General features: G+C 36.6%; 2 protein-coding genes across 2 annotated transcripts; both read left to right on the top strand.

Moving 5' to 3' along the window:
• The first annotated feature begins 1,609 nt into the window (after nt 1–1,609).
• LOC137131878 (receptor-type tyrosine-protein phosphatase C-like) lies at nt 1,610–8,654 on the top strand. Its single transcript, XM_067513701.1, has 11 exons — nt 1,610–1,627; nt 1,878–2,172; nt 5,303–5,416; nt 5,580–5,708; nt 5,819–5,968; nt 6,294–6,440; nt 6,866–7,083; nt 7,186–7,246; nt 7,368–7,479; nt 7,661–7,698; nt 7,829–8,654. The coding sequence occupies exons 1-11, from the start codon at nt 1,610–1,612 to the stop codon at nt 7,870–7,872; spliced, it is 1,326 nt and encodes a 441-aa protein (XP_067369802.1). The 3' UTR covers nt 7,873–8,654.
• Nucleotides 8,655–18,562: 9,908 nt separating this feature from the next.
• LOC137131876 (receptor-type tyrosine-protein phosphatase C-like) lies at nt 18,563–22,920 on the top strand. Its single transcript, XM_067513700.1, has 11 exons — nt 18,563–18,614; nt 19,083–19,313; nt 19,407–19,520; nt 19,684–19,812; nt 19,923–20,072; nt 20,374–20,544; nt 20,971–21,188; nt 21,291–21,351; nt 21,473–21,584; nt 21,772–21,809; nt 21,940–22,920. Exons 1-11 carry the CDS (start codon nt 18,563–18,565, stop codon nt 21,981–21,983), a joined length of 1,320 nt encoding a protein of 439 aa, XP_067369801.1. The 3' UTR covers nt 21,984–22,920.
• The last annotated feature ends 1,516 nt before the right edge of the window (nt 22,921–24,436 follow it).

The raw sequence follows: 24,436 nt of genomic DNA, 5'->3' as shown, positions 1-24,436 counted from the left end.
GACCTGCAAAAAAAAATATTTAGACTTATTTTATTGATCTGAACACAGAACCTTCAGCCCAGTATATACAGTAAAGACAGTATGTAAAATGTAAAACAGTATATCAAGCTACAAATCCCTGTTTTAAAGTTTTCGGTGTTATTTTAGACCTTTAAATCAGCCTCTTCCCACTTAACTTCCTACAAACCAGAAGCAAAGTTACTTCCAATCTGAACCGAGTACGTCTGTTGGTGAAAAGGCTCCGGACATTAAGGTTAAGTTGTTTGTCAAACTGACAACAGTCATATTTTGCAGTATGTCTTGTGGCCCTCACAACACAGAACAGCAGTCTGTTCCTTCATAGTAATGTAATAAAAACTGACTCAAAAATCACAGACAATGATCAGTGCAATAAAGGATTATAAAGACCAAAGCTTTTGTTTGACCTTGGACACCCTATTTAAAAATGAATGAGGTGGCCAAATTAGATCCACCTCTTCTTGTAATGCAATCCACAACCCACTTTGGCCTCCATAATAAACACATAGTAGAATTATCACCTACTTGATGATTTCAACCTAAAAACTAAGAAATTATTACCTTGCAAAAGAGAATTCATGGCAGAGCCACTTTATTAAATTGTAATAAATTGTACAGCTGGTCATAATGTTATGGCTGGTCAGTGTACATGGTACATGTCTTTGGATGGTCTGTGTAAAGGTATTATTGATCTGGTATGATTTCCAAACATTGTTGTTTATTGTTTATTTATAGGAATAAAATATCGCCTCACTTTTCTGTTAATGTATTATTAAATCAACTCTCATTTTGTAAATTGAGGGGATAATAATATATGAGAATGTTGATGAATTAAAGTGTACATCCTGTATTTTCTACTAATATGAAATGGTTATAGTTCAAATATTCCCCAGAGGTTTAAGGGGAGGTAACAACTCCAGGAAGCTGTGATTAGTGATTAGATAATAATTGCATATGCATGTGCAAACGTTGACATTAATTATTACTAAAAGGAAGGAGTTATCTAAGTGTGAATCTCTTCTCTTATAGCTCTCGTCCTTACGAACGTGTTGTTTGACGCGTTGCTACAACCTCTGAGTATGACTGGTCTCTGTAGTCTGAAGACTTTCCTTCACTTAACTGGGATCAACTGTAAGTAGCCATGTTCAACATATGTATTATTATTACACTGGATAGAGTCCACAAATTTCTATTGTTAACATGATCATTATCTAATTGAAATGAACTTCAGGTCACATTGTGATCACTGCTGAACAAACGATTTCAGGTAATAAATTAAGGTTTTAATAATAATGTGTTTTTACAGTCTATCATATTGTTTCACATGGGATCAAATATTTAATTTTGTTGTTTTCTAATCTGCTTTTTGGTTTTTGGTGATGTTTGGCATTTACCGACTCTCTCTGCTGCAGAATTTGAGTATTGTTTTCTTTTGTAAATAAATTCAAATTTACTTGGAGTAAATACAATTTTATTTGTATGAAGCCAACTCAAAACAAAATTAGCTAGATGTACTTCAACTAATAAAGTCCAGACTACACAGATTTATAAAGAGAAACATACAAATCCCCCCTCGAGCAAAACAACAAAAATGAAACTGGTCAATACAGTGAGTGCAGAGATTGTTTGGATCACACAGAAGAACGTTCAGCATCTACAAGAAGAGATAGAAAATATCCTCAGATGGTTTATACAACAAAATGTTGTTTTTTTAATTTGTTAATTTACTGTGCAGATTCTTACACTGTCACATTCATCAAGTTTGGCTACTGAATTACACTGAATTAACTACAGAATAGACATAACTGAAAAGGCTGACAGGTCATCAGAAGATCAGCTGTTCATAAACTACATCGTAGTTTCTCTTAAACATCATAAACATCTCTAATATAGTTTATAAAAAATGCTATTCATTTATTTCTTGTAAAGAAAACATTCAACTTAACAACTGCAGACCTGGATATGTTTGTTACCACAGTGACTGGAACATCAGCTTTTCACTATCATCATCAAATCATGTTTCATCTGAGAGATGCACCAGTGATGATAAAACACTCTGTATCAAACTTGGTAACAATGACTATTGCTCAGATTTGACTACAACCTTCACATCAGGAAATTGTTCTTTAAACCTCAACACAAGCATCACTGTTGGTATGTACAAATAATCTATTTTTGATTGTAAATAATGACGTAAAGATAACGTATCAAATGTTAATAATTGTGCTGCATTGCCTCTTCTTTCAAAAAGTACTTTTTGGGAAATGAGGAGACTAGTTTTTTTAATTTTGAAGCTCAGAATTCATGATTTCCATAATTTAAATTTTCACTCCTGAACTCAGGACAGTTTCCATTTCACCTCAGTGCTTTTTAAATCAGCTTCTGCTTGTTCTTTCTTTGTATGGTAAAGTGCAATTTGCGGATGCAGCAACAAACTACAGCCATGTGCAAAGATCGAAGATAATTTTTAGTTCATTCATTTAGGGGGACGTAAACTTTTGTAGTGTTTAAAGTTTTATTATTTTACTTAACTTTTCGTAAACTGATGATGAAAGCACACATGTACTAGTTGAATGTGCAACAGTGTTATGGTTAGGGGTAGGACTGCATTCTCTGACACTGATAATTAACCATAAACCTACTGCATTTACAATTTACATTTAGCTGGTGCATGTGTTTGTACTGATCGTGAAGATCGTGGTCTTTCAGTTCTCAGTGCGGCCTATTGTCTACATACAGTAAAGTCTACGAATGTTGTAGTGATTTTATATATCAGAAAATGATAAAATCCTCTTTGCAGTTTTACATTGAGGCACATTTTTTCACAGACTGATGAACTTTGCCTGATATTTACATCTTAAACACTCAGCTTCTCTGGGTTGTTTTTTTTTTTTTTATATATGCGATCGTGGAATTTTATTTGTATTTATTTATTTATTAGCATTGTTTATTTCTTTTGTTTGTATCAGTCCCTTTTTTTATCAACATGTTTTTTTTGTGTCCTTTCAGTTTATCCCATGAGTTCAGGGTCGCCACAGCGGATCAGTGTCGGCATGTTGATTTGCCACAGTTTTTACACCGGATGCCCATTCTGACACAATCCTCCCCAATTTCTACCGTGACTGGCACTGCACAGCCAGGAGGGGGCTGTTAGGGGTTCAGTGTCTTGCCCAGAGATACTTCGACATATAGCTGGTACCAGGGATTGAACCACTGACACTGTGGACGAATGCCTTTACTGCCTTTACTGATCGACAGCTGCCCCCCGAATCTTTATCGACATGTTGCGTGCATCAAATTCAAAATGAAAGTAAATATATATTTCGAAAAAATAAAATTACATTGTTATTGGGCAGCAACTTACAAGTGACGTACAAACCAAGAAAAAAAACTCAACTATAGGAAAAGACATTAAAGCACAGTTGTATGTGTAGGTTTCACGACTTATTCAAACAGACAAAAAAGAAGAGTTTTTATTTATGTTTTGAAGTGCATAGAAAGTTACAAACTGTCTTTTGATTATTGGGAGTGAAGCTGCTGAGCATCAGAGTTCAGTAGCTCCTTCCATCATTATGGGACCACTGAGCCGAAGAGCTCTGCTTGGGACGTTTTGCAGTGAGTGAGAGGGATTGTAGACCTGAATGAGGGAGTTCAGGTTTGAAGGTGCTGTTGAGTTGACCACGCTGAGCGACCACGCCGAGCGACTAACAGAAACCAACATATGATATATTGTCTGTGTGCAATTTACAAATCACTGCATTCACGTTTAGATTTTACAAAAGGCCCAACTTTAATAAAAATTGTGTTTGTAGATTATATATATAGATAGATATATAGATAGAGAGAGAGAGAGAGAGAATGTCCATGTGTTCAGAGGCACAAACATCATCTTTGCCATTAAAATGAAAAGACACATTTGGACTCAAAAACACAAAATAATTTAATGTATAATCACTGTCATCTTTGTTTCACCTCAAATGAACTTAATAAACACAAGAAGCTCACAGTTACTTTATCCCGATCGTTAATAAAAATGAACCTTTCAGAAAAGTCAGAGTAAAAAATAGGGCTAATCTTTGGTTTTCCAAAGATCTTGCAGACCTGATCAAAATACCCAACAAACAGTGGTCCTTAGCTAGAAACACAGGTGCTGAAGCTGATTGGTTGACTTGCGGTTGACTTGGGATAATATTATATATGATGATGTTAAAGATTTAAAGTGTACAATCAACATTCCTGTAATTTCTACTAATATGAAATGTCTCTAGTTTATATTTAAGGGGAAGTGAACAAGAAGCTGTTATGATTGCTTAGATAATAAACTCATATATGTTGATATCAGTTATCACATTCACAGGAAATGGGGAGTTCTCTAAGTGTGAATATCTTCTCTTGGTCCTTACAAACGTGTTCTTTGACGCGTTGCTACAACCTCTGAGTATGACTGGTCTCTGCAGTCTGAAGACTTTCCTTCACTTAACTGGGATCATCTGTAAGTAGCCATGTTCAAAATATGTATTATTATTACACTGGATATAGTCCACAAATTTCTAGTGTTAACATGATCATTATCTAATTGAAATGAACTTCAGGTCACATTGTGATCAGTGCTGAACAAACGGTTTCAGGTAATAAATTAAGGTTTTAATAATAATGTGATTTTACATTCTATCATATTGTTTCACATGAGATCAAATATTTCATTTTGTCATTTTCTAATCTGCTTTTTGGTTTCTGGTGATGTTTGGCATTTACCGACTCTCTCTGCTGCAGAATGTGAGTATTGTTTTCTTTTGTAAATAAATTAAAATTTACTTGGAGTAAATACAATTTTATTTGTATGAAGCCAACTCAAAACAATATTATCTCAATGTACTCCTACTAATAAAGTCCAGTTTAACTTGAACATCTTAAACATCTCTAATGTAGTTTGGAAAAAAATGTTATTTTTGTATTTCAGGTAAAGAAAACATTCAAGTTAACAACTGCAGACCTGGATATGTTTGTTACCAAAGTGACTGGGACATCAGCTTTTCACTGTCATCATCAAATCATGTTTCATCTGAGAGATGCACCAGTGATGATAAAACACTCTGTATCAAACTTGGTAACAATGACTATTGCTCAGATTTGACTACAACCTTCACATCAGGAAGTTTTTCTTTAAACCTCACCACAAGCATCACTGTTGGTATGTACAAACAAATTTACCATCAATTAAAATACAAATGTTTGGACCTAAGTTAATTATATTTCATCTGTGTGTTCTGCTTATTTTTCACAGACTACATAAATCCAAGTGACATATTTCAACCTGTTCCCACTAAACTTCCTGCACAAATAGAACCAGAGTTTCTTATAAACTGTAGAAATCTCTCCATTGATTACACCTGTTTGGGTAAGTGGATATATTTAGTTAAAAATACTTATATGTTTCCAGATTTAAAACTCAATTGAACTGAATTGTCTATTGGTGTTAGAGGAAATTGTCTTTAGTTTATTGAAAGTGTTTCATTTTTCCATCTTGATGAATAATCACTCTCATCTTTGTGTCTCCTCAGATGAACTTAATAAACCCAAGAAGCTCACTGATCTGGAGCCGTTCACAGACTACATCTGTACTGGTCAGATCAAAAACAACAATGTCAATACCAACAAAACAACTACTGTCAGATTCAGGGTTGACTGTGGTACGTTGATGTTCAGTTCAGTCAGTGATAAACTTGTTTCCTCAGATACTAGAGTGATGAATTGCACCAGATACTCAGTTCACTGTTACTCATGTCTGATGTTCCAACAGATTTCACAATAATCATCATAAAGAACAGACAAACCAACACATTCATTGAGTTAAGTTGGGACACAACCAGTCAGAACTGTCCAGATGTACATGAACTGAAGAAGATTCATTATACCTGCAGTTGTAGTAACTCTAATCAGAAAGTTACAAGTAAGTAAAATTAACTTCCATTATTTCTCTAATTATTTATGTTTATTTATCAATTTATGTGACATAAACTATGGGAATTTGAAGCATCCATACATGTACTATACATCAGTGACAGTACAATATGTGCAGATAAAGCTGAGGTTAAATCAAATTTGATGAACAAGATTCACAAAGTTTTAACTCACAGGGCCAAAGCTGGTGATCTACCAGAGACACATGGATGATATTAACTGATTGACTTGTCTCTTAGTGGAAAACAATCTGCTGTTGTAAACACTTATCATTTTTTCTTTGTTGTCAGTTAACAGTTTATGGCTCTTTATAGTTACAGCTGACAAACATCCATCAGGAGGAACATGTCATTTTACTGGTCTCCAACCATTCACCAGTTACACCTGTAAAGTCCAACCCACCTACAACAACACGGACGTTTCCAAACCAAAAGAAATTGCAGTGAAAACTAAGGCTGGAAGTAAGAGTCCAAAATCGATTTTTTGCAGATGATCACAGTTCATACATCATTTATGTAATAAAATAAGACTACATGTATTCACTTACTGACTGTCAATGACAGTTAATATTTTGTGATGGCTTTATTTAAAAAAAGGATCTATTTCATTCTATTGTTATGTTTAACATTTGTCAAGTAATATTGGCTTCACTCCTTGTAGGATCCTACTTTCTTTTAACACAACAGCTGTAGAGGATAAAAGAAATAGCAAACAACAAACATAATTTTCACAAAGTTTTCCTTACAGTACCAGAAGTTATTACTCAACTCACAGTAAAGTTCCAGAGAATAATATGATCACAGTAGAGTGTGAACCTCATTCATCATTAAGTTTTAAAGGACCTTAGAACCTACCTACAAATTTCAATGTTTTTTCTTTCTTTTAGTACCAGACGTTGTTACTAAACTGAAAGTGAATGTTCCAGAGAATAATGTGATCAAAGTAAAATGTAATCAAGATCATTCATCATTTCGTTTCAATGGACCTAAGAAGATGTACATTGCACGTCTTTATTATGGTCGTGAGACTCTACAGGAGATTAGGAACCAAACATGTGACTTTGAATTCAGACATCTGAGTTACTCTACTACCTACCAACTGGATGTTTGTATAATTCTCTCTATTCACAAGATTATTAAATTCTTATTCATCATATTTATTAAACTGCTACAATTTCCTTAATAAAGGAATTTTCTGTCCTTTCAGGTGACTGCTTTCAATGGAAAATTCGAGAGCAGACCCCAGATGATAATCATTTCCACTCCATGTATGTGTTGTTGATATTTGTTCCATCAGTCCTTCACTTAAAGAACATTTTACTTCACTTAATTTCTCTATATTGAATCTTAAAATGCCACTTTAACATTACTGCTTTGATCATTTTACAGGTGATGCACCCAGTATAATCCGTTATCTGGTGTCCTTCATCTTCATGGCCACATCTGTTGCTGTGATGGTCTACATTAGCAAGTTCTACGGGAAGAACAAACAGTCCAAAGAGTAAAATAATGATGTTCTTATGTATCTTTATTAGTTTGACTGTCACACTGATTGTGGTTTCATTTACAGAAAAGCCTTTACTCTTAAAGAAATACAGGTTTATGTTGTGCTGAGTTAGAAAACATGTTCCAATATAATCTGTATTAAAGTAACTCTTCTATCATCACTATTTTCCCCAAAGTGATGTGAATGAAGACGTGATGTTAGAAACATTAACAAGTGAGTAAAGTTCAGCTACTGTCCTTACACCAGCCTGAGTTTGTTTAACAGACACTAATGATGTTTGAACTGTGAGATTATTTGATTATTTGTCATCACTAAGAAATTTCCTCTTTGTTTCCTGTTGTAGTTTATGAAAATCCTCAAGCTCCTGAAAATGAAAACTCTCCCTGATGAAGAAAGAAATACAGCTGGATTCCAGATTAACATTTACTCCTTGTCTATGGTTATTAAGATGTTTAGTGTTTTGTTTAGTATTTTTCTGCCAATTCACATTTTATATTAGAACTGCTTTAAACTGTCTAAAGGTCGTCCTCAAAAACTGGATGACAAACAAGAAGGGGACTATTGAAGGAGGCCACCAAGACACCAATGACTCCTCTGAAGGAGATACAAGCTTCCAACAGACTGTACACACAACAACTGCTGCTCAGGTCATTAGTCAGTCATCTGATGGTCAAAAAGCTCCATTTGGGTCTTATCAGACCGTAGAACCTTTTTAAGAGATAACATCAACTCTGTCTCTCTCCCAGATTCAAGTACAGTCTGTCCCATGTCAGCTGCTGAAAGCTGCGTTTCACCTTTGTCATATTCCTTCCATTTCTAAATTATTCACCAACAACTAAACCTTCCACATACTTAACAATTATATTTATACTACAATTCTTGCACTCTGTTGATCTCAAACTAATTGTGTGACTCTGGAGACCAATTGGCTGCACCAGTGATTATTTTAAAAAGTTACTATGAAGAAAGTGAATACTTATGCAATAAATTGTTTTCTGTTCTATTTTCTATTATTAATTTACAATAAAAAATTGTCATAATTTTTTGATTCCATATTAAAATGAAGGATAAAAACTTTCCATAATTATTTCTGTAGGCATCGTTAGTCCTGGGTAATTTAGTAATTTTTGCTTCAATAAATACATTTATTCATTAAAACATGCATTTTGTGGATGTTTGTTTCCTTAGTGAAGTACGAAAAAATCACAAGGAGGTTAAAGTCTCTAATATCCCTGATGCATCTTATTATACTTAAAGGATAAGTTCAGGCCTGATTAAATGTGTCATAGAAGAAGTCAAAAACAGGAAGAAACAGCTAACAGGCAGACTTACTGTAAGTGTCTGGTTTTTTGTGGTTTCTGCCTTATAGATATTTGAAGTTGAAAATACTGTTCTGAGTGTTTAGTGCACATATAGTGACTCCCTGACACATTTAACGCAGGGTATTTTCTTTTAACACAACAGTTGTAGAGGATAAAAGAAATAGCAAACAACAAACATAATTTTCACAAAGTTGTATATGTTTTTTTTTTTCCTTACAGTACCAGAAGTTATTACTCAAATCACAGTAAAGTTCCAGAGAATAATGTGATCGCAGTAGAGTGTGAACCTCATTCATCATTAAGTTTTAAAGGACCTCAGAACCTACCTACAAATTCACAAGGAGGTTGAAGTCTCTAATATCCCTGATGCATCTTATTATACTTAAAGGATAAGTTCAGGCCTGATTAAATGTGTCATAGAAGAAGTCAAAAACAGGAAGAAACAGCTAACAGGCAGACTTACTGTAAGTGTCTGGTTTTTTGTGGTTTCTGCCTTATAGATATTTGAAGTTGAAAATACTGTTCTGAGTGTTTAGTGCACATATAGTGACTCCCTGACACATTTAACGCAGGGTACGGAAAGAAAGAGGGTTAATGTTAAACACATTTGTTCATAATGTGAATCTTCACCAAATGAAAGCAACAGCACGACATGTCAATGTCAGCTAACCATGTTTATTTATTCCTCAACCTAACCTACCTGCTGCACGTGCACAGTTTTTCTGAGTGTTTCTGAGTATTTACATATTTACATTTAAACTCTTGATAATTTACATATTTACAAGTATAACTAATTGTATGACTAAATTAATTAACTGAATCTATGTCTGTGTTTCCTACATGCATATACCTCTGTGTAAGTAATTCTAGTTTCTGATTGGTTAATATATGTCATGTGAGAGGGTCGAACTAGGAAGTGAAGTGTCTCAAGTGGTAAAGACATTGGGGAACTGCTAAAGAAAGTTATCTGTCTCCATCTTTATCAAAGACTGATTCATGATATGGCTTATGATAAGAACATCGATGTGATGCTGATACTATATACTGCTCTAACATTTATGAAATCAGTGTCTGTGAACCGAAAGATTCTTGTTTTACCTTTTTGTCACATTGAAATAACTCAATGTCGTCACATTGAAAGTTGAGATGTTGTGCAACTTGTTGACAGGGTAAATTCATCGTGATCAAATCAATATTACAGAGATTAGTTTCTCCAGCAACCACAGTGAAGATTTCCTGTTTATCAAATAGGCAGTTCTGTTGAAGTGCACAAGACAACTCAGAGAAAAGGCAGAGTGGTGGGTGACTGTGAGGTTTCATCATGTGACAGTTTATCCAACGTATACAATCAGTGTAGTCAGAAAATGACTAAGGCCCCCCTCATTTAAAAAAAATCATAAAATTAGTATCGTACATGATTTCAGGTTACATTTCCTAACATGTGTGCAGCCTTTCTTTTTGGGGAACTTGATAGAACTTTTCTATTAGAACCCCAACAGCATCTGTGACAATACAAAATGAAGTCTACATTTACTCTTTTGTGCTTTTATTTCTTGGCTGTTTCTTAAGAACTGCAAAAAAATTATTTAGACTTATATTATTGATCTGAACACAGAACCTTCAGCCCAGTATATACAGTAAAGACAATATGTAAAATGTGCAATAAAGGATTATAAAGACCAAAGCTGTTGTTTGACCTTGGCCACCCTATTTAAAAATGAATGAGGTGGCCAAATTTGATCCACCTCATCTTGTAATGCAATCCACAACCCACTTTGGCCTCCATAATAAAGACATAGTAGAATTATCACCTACCTGATGATTTCAACCTAAAAAGTAAGAAATTATAACCTTGCAAAAGACAATTCATGATAGAGCCACTTTATTAAATTGTAATAAATTGTACAGCTGGTCATAATGTTATGGCTGGTCAGTGTACATGGTACATGTCTTTGGATGGTCTTTGTATGTTTGTTTTATTTATAGGAATAAAATATAACCTCACTTTTCTGTTAATTTATTATTAATTCAACTCTCATTTTGTAAACTGAGGGGATAATAATATATGAGAATGTTGATGAATTAAAGTGTACATCCTGTATTTTCTACTAATATGAAATGGTTATAGTTCAAATATTCCCCAGTGGTTTAAGGGGAGGTAACAAATCCAGGAAGCTGTGATTAGTGATTAGATAATAATTGCATATGCATGTGCAAACGTTGACATTAATTATTACTAAAAGGAAGGAGTTATCTAAGTGTGAATCTCTTCTCTTATAGCTCTCGTCCTTACGAACGTGTTCTTTGACACGTTGCTACAACCTCTGAGTATGACTGGTCTCTGTAGTCTGAAGACTTTCCTTCACTTAACTGGGATCAACTGTAAGTAGCCATGTTCAAAATATGTATTATTATTACACTGGATATAGTCCACAAATTTCTATTGTTAACATGATCATTATCTAATTGAAATGAACTTCAGTTCACATTGTGACCACTGTTGAACAAACGATTTCAGGTAATAAATTAAGGTTTTAATAATAATGTGATTTTACAGTCTATCATATTGTTTCACATGGGATCAAATATTTAATTTTGTCGTTTTCTAATCTGCTTTTTGGTTTTTGGTGATGTTTGGCATTTACCGACTCTCTCACTCTACTGTGCAGATTCTTACACTGTCACACTCATCAAGTTTGGCTACTGAATTACAAAGAATTAACCACAGAATAGACATAACTGAAAAAGGCTGGCAGGTCATCAGAAGATCAGCTGTTCATAAACTACATCGTAGTTTATCTTAAACATCATAAACATCTCTAATATAGTTTATAAAAAATGCTATTCTTTTATTTCCGGTAAAGAAAACATTCAAGTTAACAACTGTAGACCTGGATATGTTTGTTACCATAGTGACTGGAACATCAGCTTTTCACTATCATCATCAAATCATGTTTCATCTGAGAGATGCACCAGTGATGATAAAACACTCTGTATCAAACTTGGTAACAATGATTATTGCTCAGATTTTAATACAACCTTCACATCAGAAAATTGTTCTTTAAACCTCACCACAAGCATCACTGTTGGTGTGTACAAACAAATTTAACATCTATTAAAATACATGTCTACACCTAAGTTAAGAGCAGAGATGAAGAAGGTGCAGGACTTTAAGTACTTAGGGTCAACGATTCAGAGGAACAGACAGTGTGGGAAAGAGGTGAAGAGGTGAGTGCAAGCAGGTTGGAACGGGTGGAGAAAAGTGTCAGGTGTGTTGTGTGATAAAAGAGTATCAGCGAGAATGAAAGGAAAGGTGTTTAAGACGGTGGTGATACCACAGATGTTGTTCAGCTTAGAGACAGTGGCACTGAAGAAAGACGGGAGGCAGAGCTGGAGGTAGCAGAGCTTAAGATGTTGAGGTTCTCTTTCGGAGGGACGAGGATCGACAGGGTCAGGAATGAAGACATCAGAGGGACAGCTCATGTTAGACGTTTCAGAGATAAAATTTACCATCTATCAAAATACATGTTTACACCTAAGTTAAGAGCAGAGGTGAAGAAGGTGCAGGACTTTAAGTACTTAATGTCAACGGGTCAGAGAAACAGACAGTGTGGGAAAGAGTGCAAGCAGGTTGGAACGGGTGGAGAAAAGTGTCAGGTGTGTTGTGTGATAAAAGAGTATCAGCGAGAATGAAAGGAAAGGTCTTCAAGACGGTGGTGAGACCACAGATGTTGTTCGGCTTACAGACAGTGGCACAGAAAAAAGACAGGAGGCAGAGCTGGAGGTAGCAGAGCTTAAGATGTTGAGGTTCTCTTACGAAGTGACGAGGATGGACAGGATCAGGAATGAGGACATCAGACGGACAGCTTATATTAGATGTTTTGGAGATAAAGTCAGAGAGGCCAGATTGAGGTGGTTTGGACATGTTCAGAGGAGAAACTGTGAATACATCGGTAGAAGGATGCTGAGGTTGGAGCTGCCAGGCAGGAGGTCTAGAGGAAGACAAAAGAGGATATTTATGGATGTAGTGAGAGAGGACATGAAGTTAGTTGGTGTGAGAGAAGAGGATGCAGAGGACAGGGTTAGATGGAGGCACATGATTCACTGTGGCGACCCCTGAAAGGGAACAGCCCAAAGGAAATAAGAAGACCACATTTAGTTATACGTCATCTGTGTGTGTATCTTTTATTTTTCCACAGGCTTCCTAAATCCAAGTGACATATTTCAACCTGTTCCTACTAAACTTCCTGCACAGATAGATCCAGAGTTTCCTCCAAACTGTTTGGTGAGTTGAAAGGTTAGAAGTAGAGAGGATTTGTCTGTCAGCAACATTACAACGGTATTTAAACACTGGTGGTGGCAGTGGCTCAGTTGGTAGAGCAGATATTCATAACTCATTCTCACACTGTGAGTACTCACATTACATGTAGTAGATCATTATCATATACAGTCCACTACTGGATACTACAGTAGAAATTAAGCAGGACAGTTTCCATTTCACCTCAGTGCTTTTTAAATCGGCTTCTGCTTGTTGTTCTTTCTTTGTATGGTAATGTGCAATTTGCGGATGCAGCAACAAACTACAGCCATGTGCAAAGATCGAAGATAATTTTTAGTTCATTCATTTAGGGGGACGTAAACTTTTGTAGTGTTTAAAGTTTTATTATTTTACGTAACCTTTCGTAAACTGATGATGAAAGCACACATGTACTAGTTGAATGTGCAACAGTGTTATGGTTAGGGGTAGGACTGCATTCTCTGACACTGATAATTAACCATAAACCTACTGCATTTACAATTTACATTTAGCTGGTGCATGTGTTTGTACTGATCGTGAAGATCGTGGTCTTTCAGTTCTCAGTTCGGCCTATTGTCTACATACAGTAGAGTCTACGAATGTTGTAGTGATTTTATATATCAGAAAATGATAAAATCCTCTTTGCAGTTTTACATTGAGGGACATTTTTTCACAGACTGATGAACTTTGCCTGATATTTACATCTGAAACACTGAGCTTCTCTGGGTTGGTTTTATTTTTTAATATATGCAATCATGGAATTTTATTTGTGTTTATTTATTTATTTATTCTTCTTCTTTTCCTTTCGGCTGCTCCCTTTCAGGGGTCGCCACAGCGAATCATGTGCCTCCATCTAACTCTGTCCTCTGCATCCTCTTCACTCACACCAACTAACTTCATGTCCTCCCTCACTACATCCATAAATCTCCTCTTTGGTCTTCCTCTAGACCTCCTGCCTGGCAGCTCCAACCTCAGCATCCTTCTACCGATATATTCACAGTTTCTCCTCTGAACATGTCCAAACCACCTCAATCTGGCCTCTCTGACTTTATCTCCAAAACATCTAACATGAGCTGTCCCTCTGATGTACTCATTCCTGATCCTGTCCATCCTCGTCACTCCCAAAGAGAACCTCAACATCTTAAGCTCTGCTACCTCCAGCTCTGCCTCCTGTCTTTTCTTCAGTGCAACAGTCTCTAAGCCGAACAACATTGCTGGTCTCACCACCGTCTTGAACACCTTTCCTTTCATTCTCGCTGATACTCTTTTATCACACAACACACCTGACACTTTTCTCCACCCGTTCCAACCTGCCTGCACTCGCCTCTTCACCTCTTTTCCACACTCACCGTTGCTCTGAACCGTTGACCCTAAATACTTAAAGTCCTGCACCTTCTTCACCTCTGCTCCCTGTAACCTCACCGTTCCACCTGGGTCCCTCTCATTCACACACATGTATTCTGTCTTGCTGCGGCTAAGCTTCATTCCTCTGTTTTCCAGAGCAGACCTCCACTTCTCTAGATTTTCCTCCACCTGCTCCCTGCTCTCACTACAAATAACAATGTCATCTGCAAACATCATAGTCCATGGAGATTCTTGTCTAACCTCCTCTGTCAGTCTGTCCATCACCAGAGCAAACAAGAAGGGGCTCAAAGCCAATCCTTGATGCAGACCCACCTCCACCTTGAACTCCTCTGTCACACCTACAGCACACCTCACCACTGTCTTACAGCTCTCATACATGTCCTGCACCACTCTAACATACTTCTCTGCCACTCCAGACGTCCTCATACAATACCACAGCTCCTCTCTCGGCACCCTGTCATACGCTTTTTCTAAATCTACGAAGACACAATGCAACTCCCTATGACCCTCTCTGTACTTCTCCATCAGCGTCCTCAAAGCAAATACTGCATCTGTTGTACTCTTTCTAGGCATGAAACCATATTGCTGCTCACAAATGTTCACCTCTGCCCTTAGCCGAGCTTCCACTACTCTTTCCCACAACTTCATTGTGTGACTCATCAGCTTTATTCCTCTGTAGTTGCCACAGCTCTGCACATCTCCCTTGTTCTTAAAAATTGGTACCAGTACACTTTTCCTCCAGTCCTCTGGCATCCTCTCACTCTCCAAGATCTTGTTAAACAAACTAGTCAAAAACTCTACTGCCACCTCTCCTAGACACTTCCATACCTCCACAGGTATGTCATCAGGACCAACTGCCTTTCCACTCTTCATCCTCTTCAATGTCCTCCTCACTTCACTCTTACTAATCTTTGCTACTTCCTGCTTCACAACAGTCACCTCTTCTACTCTTCGTTCCCTTTCATTTTCCTCGTTCATCAACTCTTCAAAGTACTCCTTCCATCTTCCCATCACACTACTGGCACCTGTCAATACATTTCCATCCTTATCTTTAATCACCCTAACCTGCTGCACATCCTTTCCATCTCTATCTCTTTGTCTGGCCAACCTGTACAAATCCACCTCTCCCTCTTTAGTGTCCAACCTAGCATACAAGTCCTCATATGCTCTTTGTTTGGCCTTTGCCACCTCTATCTTCACCTTACGCTGTATCTCCCTGTACTCCTGTCTACTCTCTTCAGTCCTCTCAGTGTCCCACTTCTTCTTAGCTAACCTCTTTCTCTGTATACACTCCTGAACTGCCTCGTTCCACCACCAAGTCTCCTTGTCCGCTTTCCTCTTTCCAGATGACACACCGAGTACCCTCCTACCTGTCTCCCTGATCAAATTAGCTGTAGTAGTCCAGTCATCTGGAAGCACCTCCAAACCACCCAGAGTCTGTCTCAGCTCCTCCCTGAAAACTACACGACATTCTTCCTTTTTCAACTTCCACCACTTCGTCCTCTGCTCTACCTTAGTCCTCCTTATCTTCCTCACCACCAGCATCATTTTACACACCACCATCCTGTGTTGTCTGGCTACACTCTCCCCTACCAATGCTTTACAGTCACTGATCTCTTTCAGATTACAACGTCTACATAAGATGTAGTCTACCTGAGTGCTTCTCCCTCCGCTCTTGTACGTCACCCTATGTTCCTGCCTCTTCTGAAAGAAAGTGTTTACTACAGCCATTTCCATTCTCTTTGCAAAGTCAACCACCATCTGACCTTCTGCGTTCCTGTCCTGAACACCAAACCTGCCCATAACAGTCTCATCACCTCTGTTCCCTTCACCTACATGCCCATTGAAATCTGCACCAATGACAACTCTCTCACCTCTGGGGATGCTCTGCATCACTTCATCTAACTCACTCCAGAATTTCTCCTTCTCTTCTAACTCACATCCTACCTGTGGGGCATAACCACTCACAACATTGAACATCACCCCTTCAACTTCCAGCTTCAGACTCATCAACCTGTCTGATACTCTTTTCACCTCTAGAACATTCCTCACAAAATCCTCTTTCAATATAACTCCTACTCCATTTCTCTTCCTATCTGACCCATGGTAAAACAACTTGAACCCTGCTCCTAAGCTTCTAGCCTTGCTACCTTTCCACCTGGTCTCCTGGACACACAGTATGTCCACCTTCCTTCTCTGCATCATGTCGATCAACTCCCTAGCCTTCCCTGTCATAGTACCAACATTCAAAGTCCCTACTGTCAGTCCTACATTCTTAGCTTTCCTCTTCTCTCTCTGCCTACGAACACACCTTCCTCCTCTTCTTCTTCGTCCTCGACCAACAGTAGTCCAATTTCCACCGGTACCCTGTAGGTCCACAGCACCGGTGGCGGTCGTTGTTAACCCGGGCCCCGACCGATCCGGTATGGAAGCCTTTGTCACGATTCGCATGTTTGATTTGGCATGTGTTTTACGTCGGATGCCCTTCCTGCCACAACCCTCTGCATTTATCCAGACTTGGGACTGGCACAAGAAGACACTGGCTTGTGCCCCCTTGCGGTTGCATTGTTTATTTATTTATTTATTTATTAGCATTGTTTATTTCTTTTGTTGCTATCAGTCCCTATTTTTATCAACATGTTTTTTTTTTGTGTCCTTTCAGTTTATCCCATGAGTTCAGGGTCGCCACAGCGGATCAGTGTCGGCATGTTGATTTGCCACAGTTTTTACACGGGACGCCCATTCTGACACAATCCTCCCCAATTTCTACCGGGACTGGCACTGCACAGCCAGGAGGGGGCTGTTAGGGGTTCAGTGTCTTGCCCAGAGATACTTCGACATATAGCTGGTACCAGGGATTGAACCACTGACACTGTGGACGAATGCCTTTACTGCCTTTACTGATCGACAGCCGCCCCCCGAATCTTTATCGACATGTTGCGTTCATCAAATTCAAAATGAAAGTAAATATATATTTCGAAAAAATAAAATTACATTGTTATTGGGCAGCAACTTACAAGTGACGTACAAACCAAGAAAAAAAACTCAACTATAGGAAAAAACATTAAAGTACAGTTGTATGTGTAGGTTTCACGAGTTGTACAAACAGACAAAAAAGAAGAGTTTTTATTTATGTTTTGAAGTGCATAGAAAGTTACAAACTGTCTTTTGATTATTGGGAGTGAAGCTGCTGAGCATCAGAGTTCAGTAGCTCCTTCCATCATTATGGGACCACTGAGCCGAAGAGCTCTGCTTGGGACGTTTTGCAGTGAGTGAGAGGGATTGTAGACCTGAATGAGGGAGTTCAGCTTTGAAGGTGCTGTTGAGTTGACCACGCTGAGCGACCACGCTGAGCGACTAACAGAAACCAACATATGATATATTGTCTGTGTGCAATTTACAAATCACTGCATTCACGTTTAGATTTTACAAAAGGCCCAACTTTAATAAAAATTGTGTTTGTAGATTATATATATAGATAGATATATAGATAGAGAGAGAGAGAGAGAGAATGTCCATGTGTTCAGAGGCACAAACATCATCTTTGCCATTAAAATGAAAAGACACATTTGGACTCAAAAACACAAAATAATTTAATGTATAATCACTGTCATCTTTGTTTCACCTCAAATGAACTTAATAAACACAAGAAGCTCACAGTTACTTTATCCCGATCGTTAATAAAAATGAACCTTTCAGAAAAGTCAGAGTAAAAAATAGGGCTAATCTTTGGTTTTCCAAAGATCTTGCAGACCTGATTAAAATACCCAACAAACAGTGGTCCTTAGCTAGAAACACAGGTGCTGAAGCTGATTGGTTGACTTGCGGTTGACTTGGGATAATATTATATATGATGATGTTAAAGATTTAAAGTGTACAATCAACATTCCTGTAATTTCTACTAATATGAAATGTCTCTAGTTTATATTTAAGGGGAAGTGAACAAGAAGCTGTTATGATTGCTTAGATAATAAACTCATATATGTTGATATCAGTTATCACATTCACAGGAAATGGGGAGTTCTCTAAGTGTGAATATCTTCTCTTGGTCCTTACAAACGTGTTCTTTGACGCGTTGCTACAACCTCTGAGTATGACTGGTCTCTGCAGTCTGAAGACTTTCCTTCACTTAACTGGGATCATCTGTAAGTAGCCATGTTCAAAATATGTATTATTATTACACTGGATATAGTCCACAAATTTCTAGTGTTAACATGATCATTATCTAATTGAAATGAACTTCAGGTCACATTGTGATAAGTGCTGAACAAACGGTTTCAGGTAATAAATTAAGGTTTTAATAATAATGTGTTTTTACATTCTATCATATTGTTTCACATGAGATCAAATATTTCATTTTGTCATTTTCTAATCTGCTTTTTGGTTTCTGGTGATGTTTGGCATTTACCGACTCTCTCTGCTGCAGAATGTGAGTATTGTTTTCGTTTGTAAATAAATTAAAATTTACTTGGAGTAAATACAATTTTATTTGTATGAAGCCAACTCAAAACAATATTATCTCAATGTACTCCTACTAATAAAGTCCAGTTTAACTTGAACATCTTAAACATCTCTAATGTAGTTTGGAAAAAAATGTTATTTTTGTATTTCAGGTAAAGAAAACATTCAAGTTAACAACTGCAGACCTGGATATGTTTGTTACCAAAGTGACTGGGACATCAGCTTTTCACTGTCATCATCAAATCATGTTTCATCTGAGAGATGCACAAGTGATGATAAAACACTCTGTATCAAACTTGGTAACAATGACTATTGCTCAGATTTGACTACAACCTTCACATCAGGAAGTTGTTCTTTAAACCTCACCACAAGCATCACTGTTGGTATGTACAAACAAATTTACCATCAATTAAAATACAAATGTTTGGACCTAAGTTAATTATATTTCATCTGTGTGTTCTGCTTATTTTTCACAGACTACATAAATCCAAGTGACATATTTCAACCTGTTCCCACTAAACTTCCTGCACAAATAGAACCAGAGTTTCTTATAAACTGTAGAAATCTCTCCATTGATTACACCTGTTTGGGTAAGTGGATATATTTAGTTAAAAATACTTATATGTTTCCAGATTTAAAACTCAATTGAACTGAATTGTCTATTGGTGTTAGAGGAAATTGTCTTTAGTTTATTGAAAGTGTTTCATTTTTCCATCTTGATGAATAATCACTGTCATCTTTGTGTCTCCTCAGATGAACTTAATAAACCCAAGAAGCTCACTGATCTGGAGCCGTTCACAGACTACATCTGTACTGGTCAGATCAAAAACAACAATGTCAATACCAACAAAACAACTACTGTCAGATTCAGGGTTGACTGTGGTACGTTGATGTTCAGTTCAGTCAGTGATAAACTTGTTTCCTCAGATACTAGAGTGATGAATTGCACCAGATACTCAGTTCACTGTTACTCATGTCTGATGTTCCAACAGATTTCACAATAATCATCATAAAGAACAGACAAACCAACACATTCATTGAGTTAAGTTGGGACACAACCAGTCAGAACTGTACACATGTACCTGAACTGAAGAAGATTCATTATACCTGCAGTTGTAGTAACTCTAATCAGAAAGTTACAAGTAAGTAAAATTAACTTCCATTATTTCTCTAATTATTTATGTTTATTTATCAATTTATGTGACATAAACTATGGGAATTTGAAGCATCCATACATGTACTATACATCAGTGACAGTACAATATGTGCAGATAAAGCTGAGGTTAAATCAAATTTGATGAACAAGATTCACAAAGTTTTAACTCACAGGGCCAAAGCTGGTGATCTACCAGAGACACATGGATGATATTAACTGATTGACTTGTCTCTTAGTGGGAAACAATCTGCTGTTGTAAACACTTATCATTTTTTCTTTGTTGTCAGTTAACAGTTTATGGCTCTTTATAGTTACAGCTGACAAACATCCATCAGGAGGAACATGTCATTTTACTGGACTCCAACCATTCACCAGTTACACCTGTAAAGTCCAACCCACCTACAACAACACGGACGTTTCCAAACCAAAAGAAATTGCAGTGAAAACTAAGGCTGGAAGTAAGAGTCCAAAATCGATTTTTTTGCAGATGATCACAGTTCATACATCATTTATGTAATAAAATAAGACTACATGTATTCACTTACTGACTGTCAATGACAGTTAATATTTTGTGATGGCTTTATTTAAAAAAAGGATCTATTTCATTCTATTGTTATGTTTAACATTTGTCAAGTAATATTGGCTTCACTCCTTGTAGGATCCTACTTTCTTTTAACACAACAGCTGTAGAGGATAAAAGAAATAGCAAACAACAAACATAATTTTCACAAAGTTTTCCTTACAGTACCAGAAGTTATTACTCAACTCACAGTAAAGTTCCAGAGAATAATATGATCACAGTAGAGTGTGAACCTCATTCATCATTAAGTTTTAAAGGACCTTAGAACCTACCTACAAATTTCAATGTTTTTTCTTTCTTTTAGTACCAGACGTTGTTACTAAACTGAAAGTGAATGTTCCAGAGAATAATGTGATCAAAGTAAAATGTAATCAAGATCATTCATCATTTCGTTTCAATGGACCTAAGAAGATGTACATTGCACGTCTTTATTATGGTCGTGAGACTCTACAGGAGATTAGGAACCAAACATGTGACTTTGAATTCAGACATCTGAGTTACTCTACTACCTACCAACTGGATGTTTGTATAATTCTCTCTATTCACAAGATTATTAAATTCTTATTCATCATATTTATTAAACTGCTACAATTTCCTTAATAAAGGAATTTTCTGTCCTTTCAGGTGACTGCTTTCAATGGAAAATTCGAGAGCAGACCCCAGATGATAATCATTTCCACTCCATGTATGTGTTGTTGATATTTGTTCCATCAGTCCTTCACTTAAAGAACATTTTACTTCACTTAATTTCTCTATATTGAATCTTAAAATGCCACTTTAACATTCCTGCTTTGATCATTTTACAGGTGATGCACCCAGTATAATCCGTTATCTGGTGTCCTTCATCTTCATGGCCACATCTGTTGCTGTGATGGTCTACATTAGCAAGTTCTACGGGAAGAACAAACAGTCCAAAGAGTAAAATAATGATGTTCTTATGTATCTTTATTAGTTTGACTGTCAACTGATTGTGGTTTTATTTACAGAAAAGCCTTTACTCTTAAAGAAATACAGGTTTATGTTGTGCTGAGTTAGAAAATATGTTTATTGGTCCATTATAATCTGTATTAAAGTAACTCTTCTATCATCACTATTTTCCCCACAGGGATGTGAATGAAGACGTGATGTTAGAAACATTAACAAGTGAGTAAAGTTCAGCTACTGTCCTTACAACAGCCTGAGTGTGTTTAACAGACACTAATGATGTTTGAACTGTGAGATTATTTGATTATTTGTCATCACTAAGAAATTTCCTCTTTGTTTCCTGGTGTAGTTTATGAAAATCCTCAAGCTTCTGAAAATGAAAACTCTCCCTGATGAAGAAAGAAATACAGCTGGATTCCAGACTAACATTTACTCTTTGTCTTTGGTTATTAAGATGTTCAGTGTTTAGTTAGTTAGTTAGTTTAGTTTTTTGCTGCCAATTCACACTTTATATTAGAACTGCTTTAAACTGTCTAAAGGTCGTCCTCAAAAACTGGACGACAAACAAGAAGGGGACTATTGAAGGAGGCCACCAAGACATCAATGACTCCTCTGAAGGAGATACAAGCTTCCAACAGACTGTACACACAACAACTGTTGCTCATGTCATTAGTCAGTCATCTGATGGTCAAAAAGCTCCATTTGGGTCTTATCAGACCGTAGAACCTTTTTAAGAGATAACATCAACTCTGTCTCTCTCCCAGATTCAAGTACAGTCTGTCCCATGTCAGCTGCTGAAAGCTGCGTTTCCCTTTTGTCATATTCCTTCCATTTCTAAATTATTCACCAATAACTAAACCTCCCACATACTGAACAATTATATTTATACTACAGTTCTTGCACTCTGTTGATCTCAAAGTAATTGTGTGACTCTGCAGACCAGTTGGCTGCACCAGTGATTATTTTAAAAAGTTACTATGAAGAAAGTGAATACTTATGCAATAAATTGTTTTCTGTTCTATTATTAATTTACAATAAAAAATTGTCATAATTTTTTGATTACATATTAAAATGAAGGATAAAAACTTTCCATGAATATTTCTGTAGGCATCTTTAGTCCTGGGTAATTTAGTCATTTTTGCTTCAATAAATACATTTATTCATTAAAACATGCATTTTGTGGATGTTTGTTTCCTTAGTGAAGTACGAGAAATCACAAGGAGGTTGAAGTCTCTAATATCCCTGATGCATCTTATTATACTTAAAGGATAAGTTCAGGCCTGATTAAATGTGTCATAGAAGAAGTCAAAAACAGGAAGAAACAGCTAACAGGCAGACTTACTGTAAGTGTCTGTTTTTTGTGGTTTCTGCCTTATAGATATTTGAAGTTGAATACTGTTCTGGGTGTTTAGTGCACATATAGTGACTCCCTGACACATTTAACGAAGGGTACGGAAAGAAAGAGGGTTGATGTTAAACATATTTTTTCATAATGTGAATCTTCACCAAATGAAAGCAACAGCACGACATGTCAATGTCAGCTAACCATGTTTATTCATTCCTCAGCTTAACCTAACTGCTGCACGTGCACAGTTTTAATCCAGTGTTTCTGAGTATTTACATATTTACATTTAAACTCTTGATAATTTACATATTTACAAGTATAACTAATTGTATGACTAAATTAATTAACTGAATCTATGTCTGTGTTTCCTACATGCATATACCTCTGTGTAAGTAATTCTAGTTTCTGATCGGTTGATATATGTCATGTGAGAGGGTGGAACTAGGATGTGAAGTGTCTCAAGTGGTAAAGACATTGGGGAACTGCTAAAGAAAGTTATCTGTTTCCATCTGACTCTTCTTTGTCAAAGACTGATTCAATCAGCACATGCTGGGCTAATGATAAGAACATCGATGTGATGCTGATACTATATACTGCTCTAACATTTATAAAAATATTTCAACAAAAACATAAATTTCTTCTAATAACCATGTCCAAACGAAAACACAGGCCTGAATCCTTCATTAACTTGCCTTTTTAGATAATTTTCAGTTGTCACATTAAAAGTTGAAGGTGTTGTGCAACTTGTTGACAATGTAAATTCATCGTGATCAAATCAACATTACAGAGATTAGTTTTGAACTGTGAACACTTTTCTGATAGGACTTTGCTTTGATGTTTTCTCCTTGACTTAGATTCTTGCTGCCTTGTACCTCACTTGTAAGTCGCTTTGGATAAAAGCGTCTGCTAAATGACTAAATGTAAATGTAAATGTAGTTTCCCCACCAACCACAGTGAAGATTTCCTGTTTATCAAATAGGCAGTTCTGTTGAAGTGCACAAGAAAATTGCAAAAGAAAATTGCCACTTTTATCGCAACATTGGTTACTTGTGGATGTTGTATACCATGCAATTGTGCTTTGTGTACTCGTTCTTTGTGCAATATCAGAAAATTTGGTACTGAAGCTGATCAAATGATTATCTCTAGAAGAGATCAAAAGGGGGAATTGTGGAATTATAATCTTTAAGAGTGTGATGTTGGCTGAAGAGGAACTTATAATAAATGCTTTTACAATAAGTGAGCTTTAGCAGGTGCATAAGCAAGTATGTTACTGACATAATATAGAACAATAGTTTGCTTCAACAATTTTTATCTTAGGGAGTAGACAGCTGCAGAGCAAGTTATCTATTGCACACACACACACACACACACAAACACACACACACACAGTTTAGCTAAGGGAACAGCAGGTACAGAGTAGTGCTACTCCTCATTCCAGCAGAGAAAAATAAGGAGCTGGTTTTAACTGACAACACACATAGTTTAGCAATGGATATCAGGA

The sequence above is a fragment of the Channa argus genome, chromosome 8 (genome assembly GCF_033026475.1).
Source record: "Channa argus isolate prfri chromosome 8, Channa argus male v1.0, whole genome shotgun sequence".
Taxonomy (NCBI): domain Eukaryota; kingdom Metazoa; phylum Chordata; class Actinopteri; order Anabantiformes; family Channidae; genus Channa; species Channa argus.
Note: the sequence above shows the minus strand (reverse complement) of the source record. Positions and strands in the feature narration are given on the sequence as shown.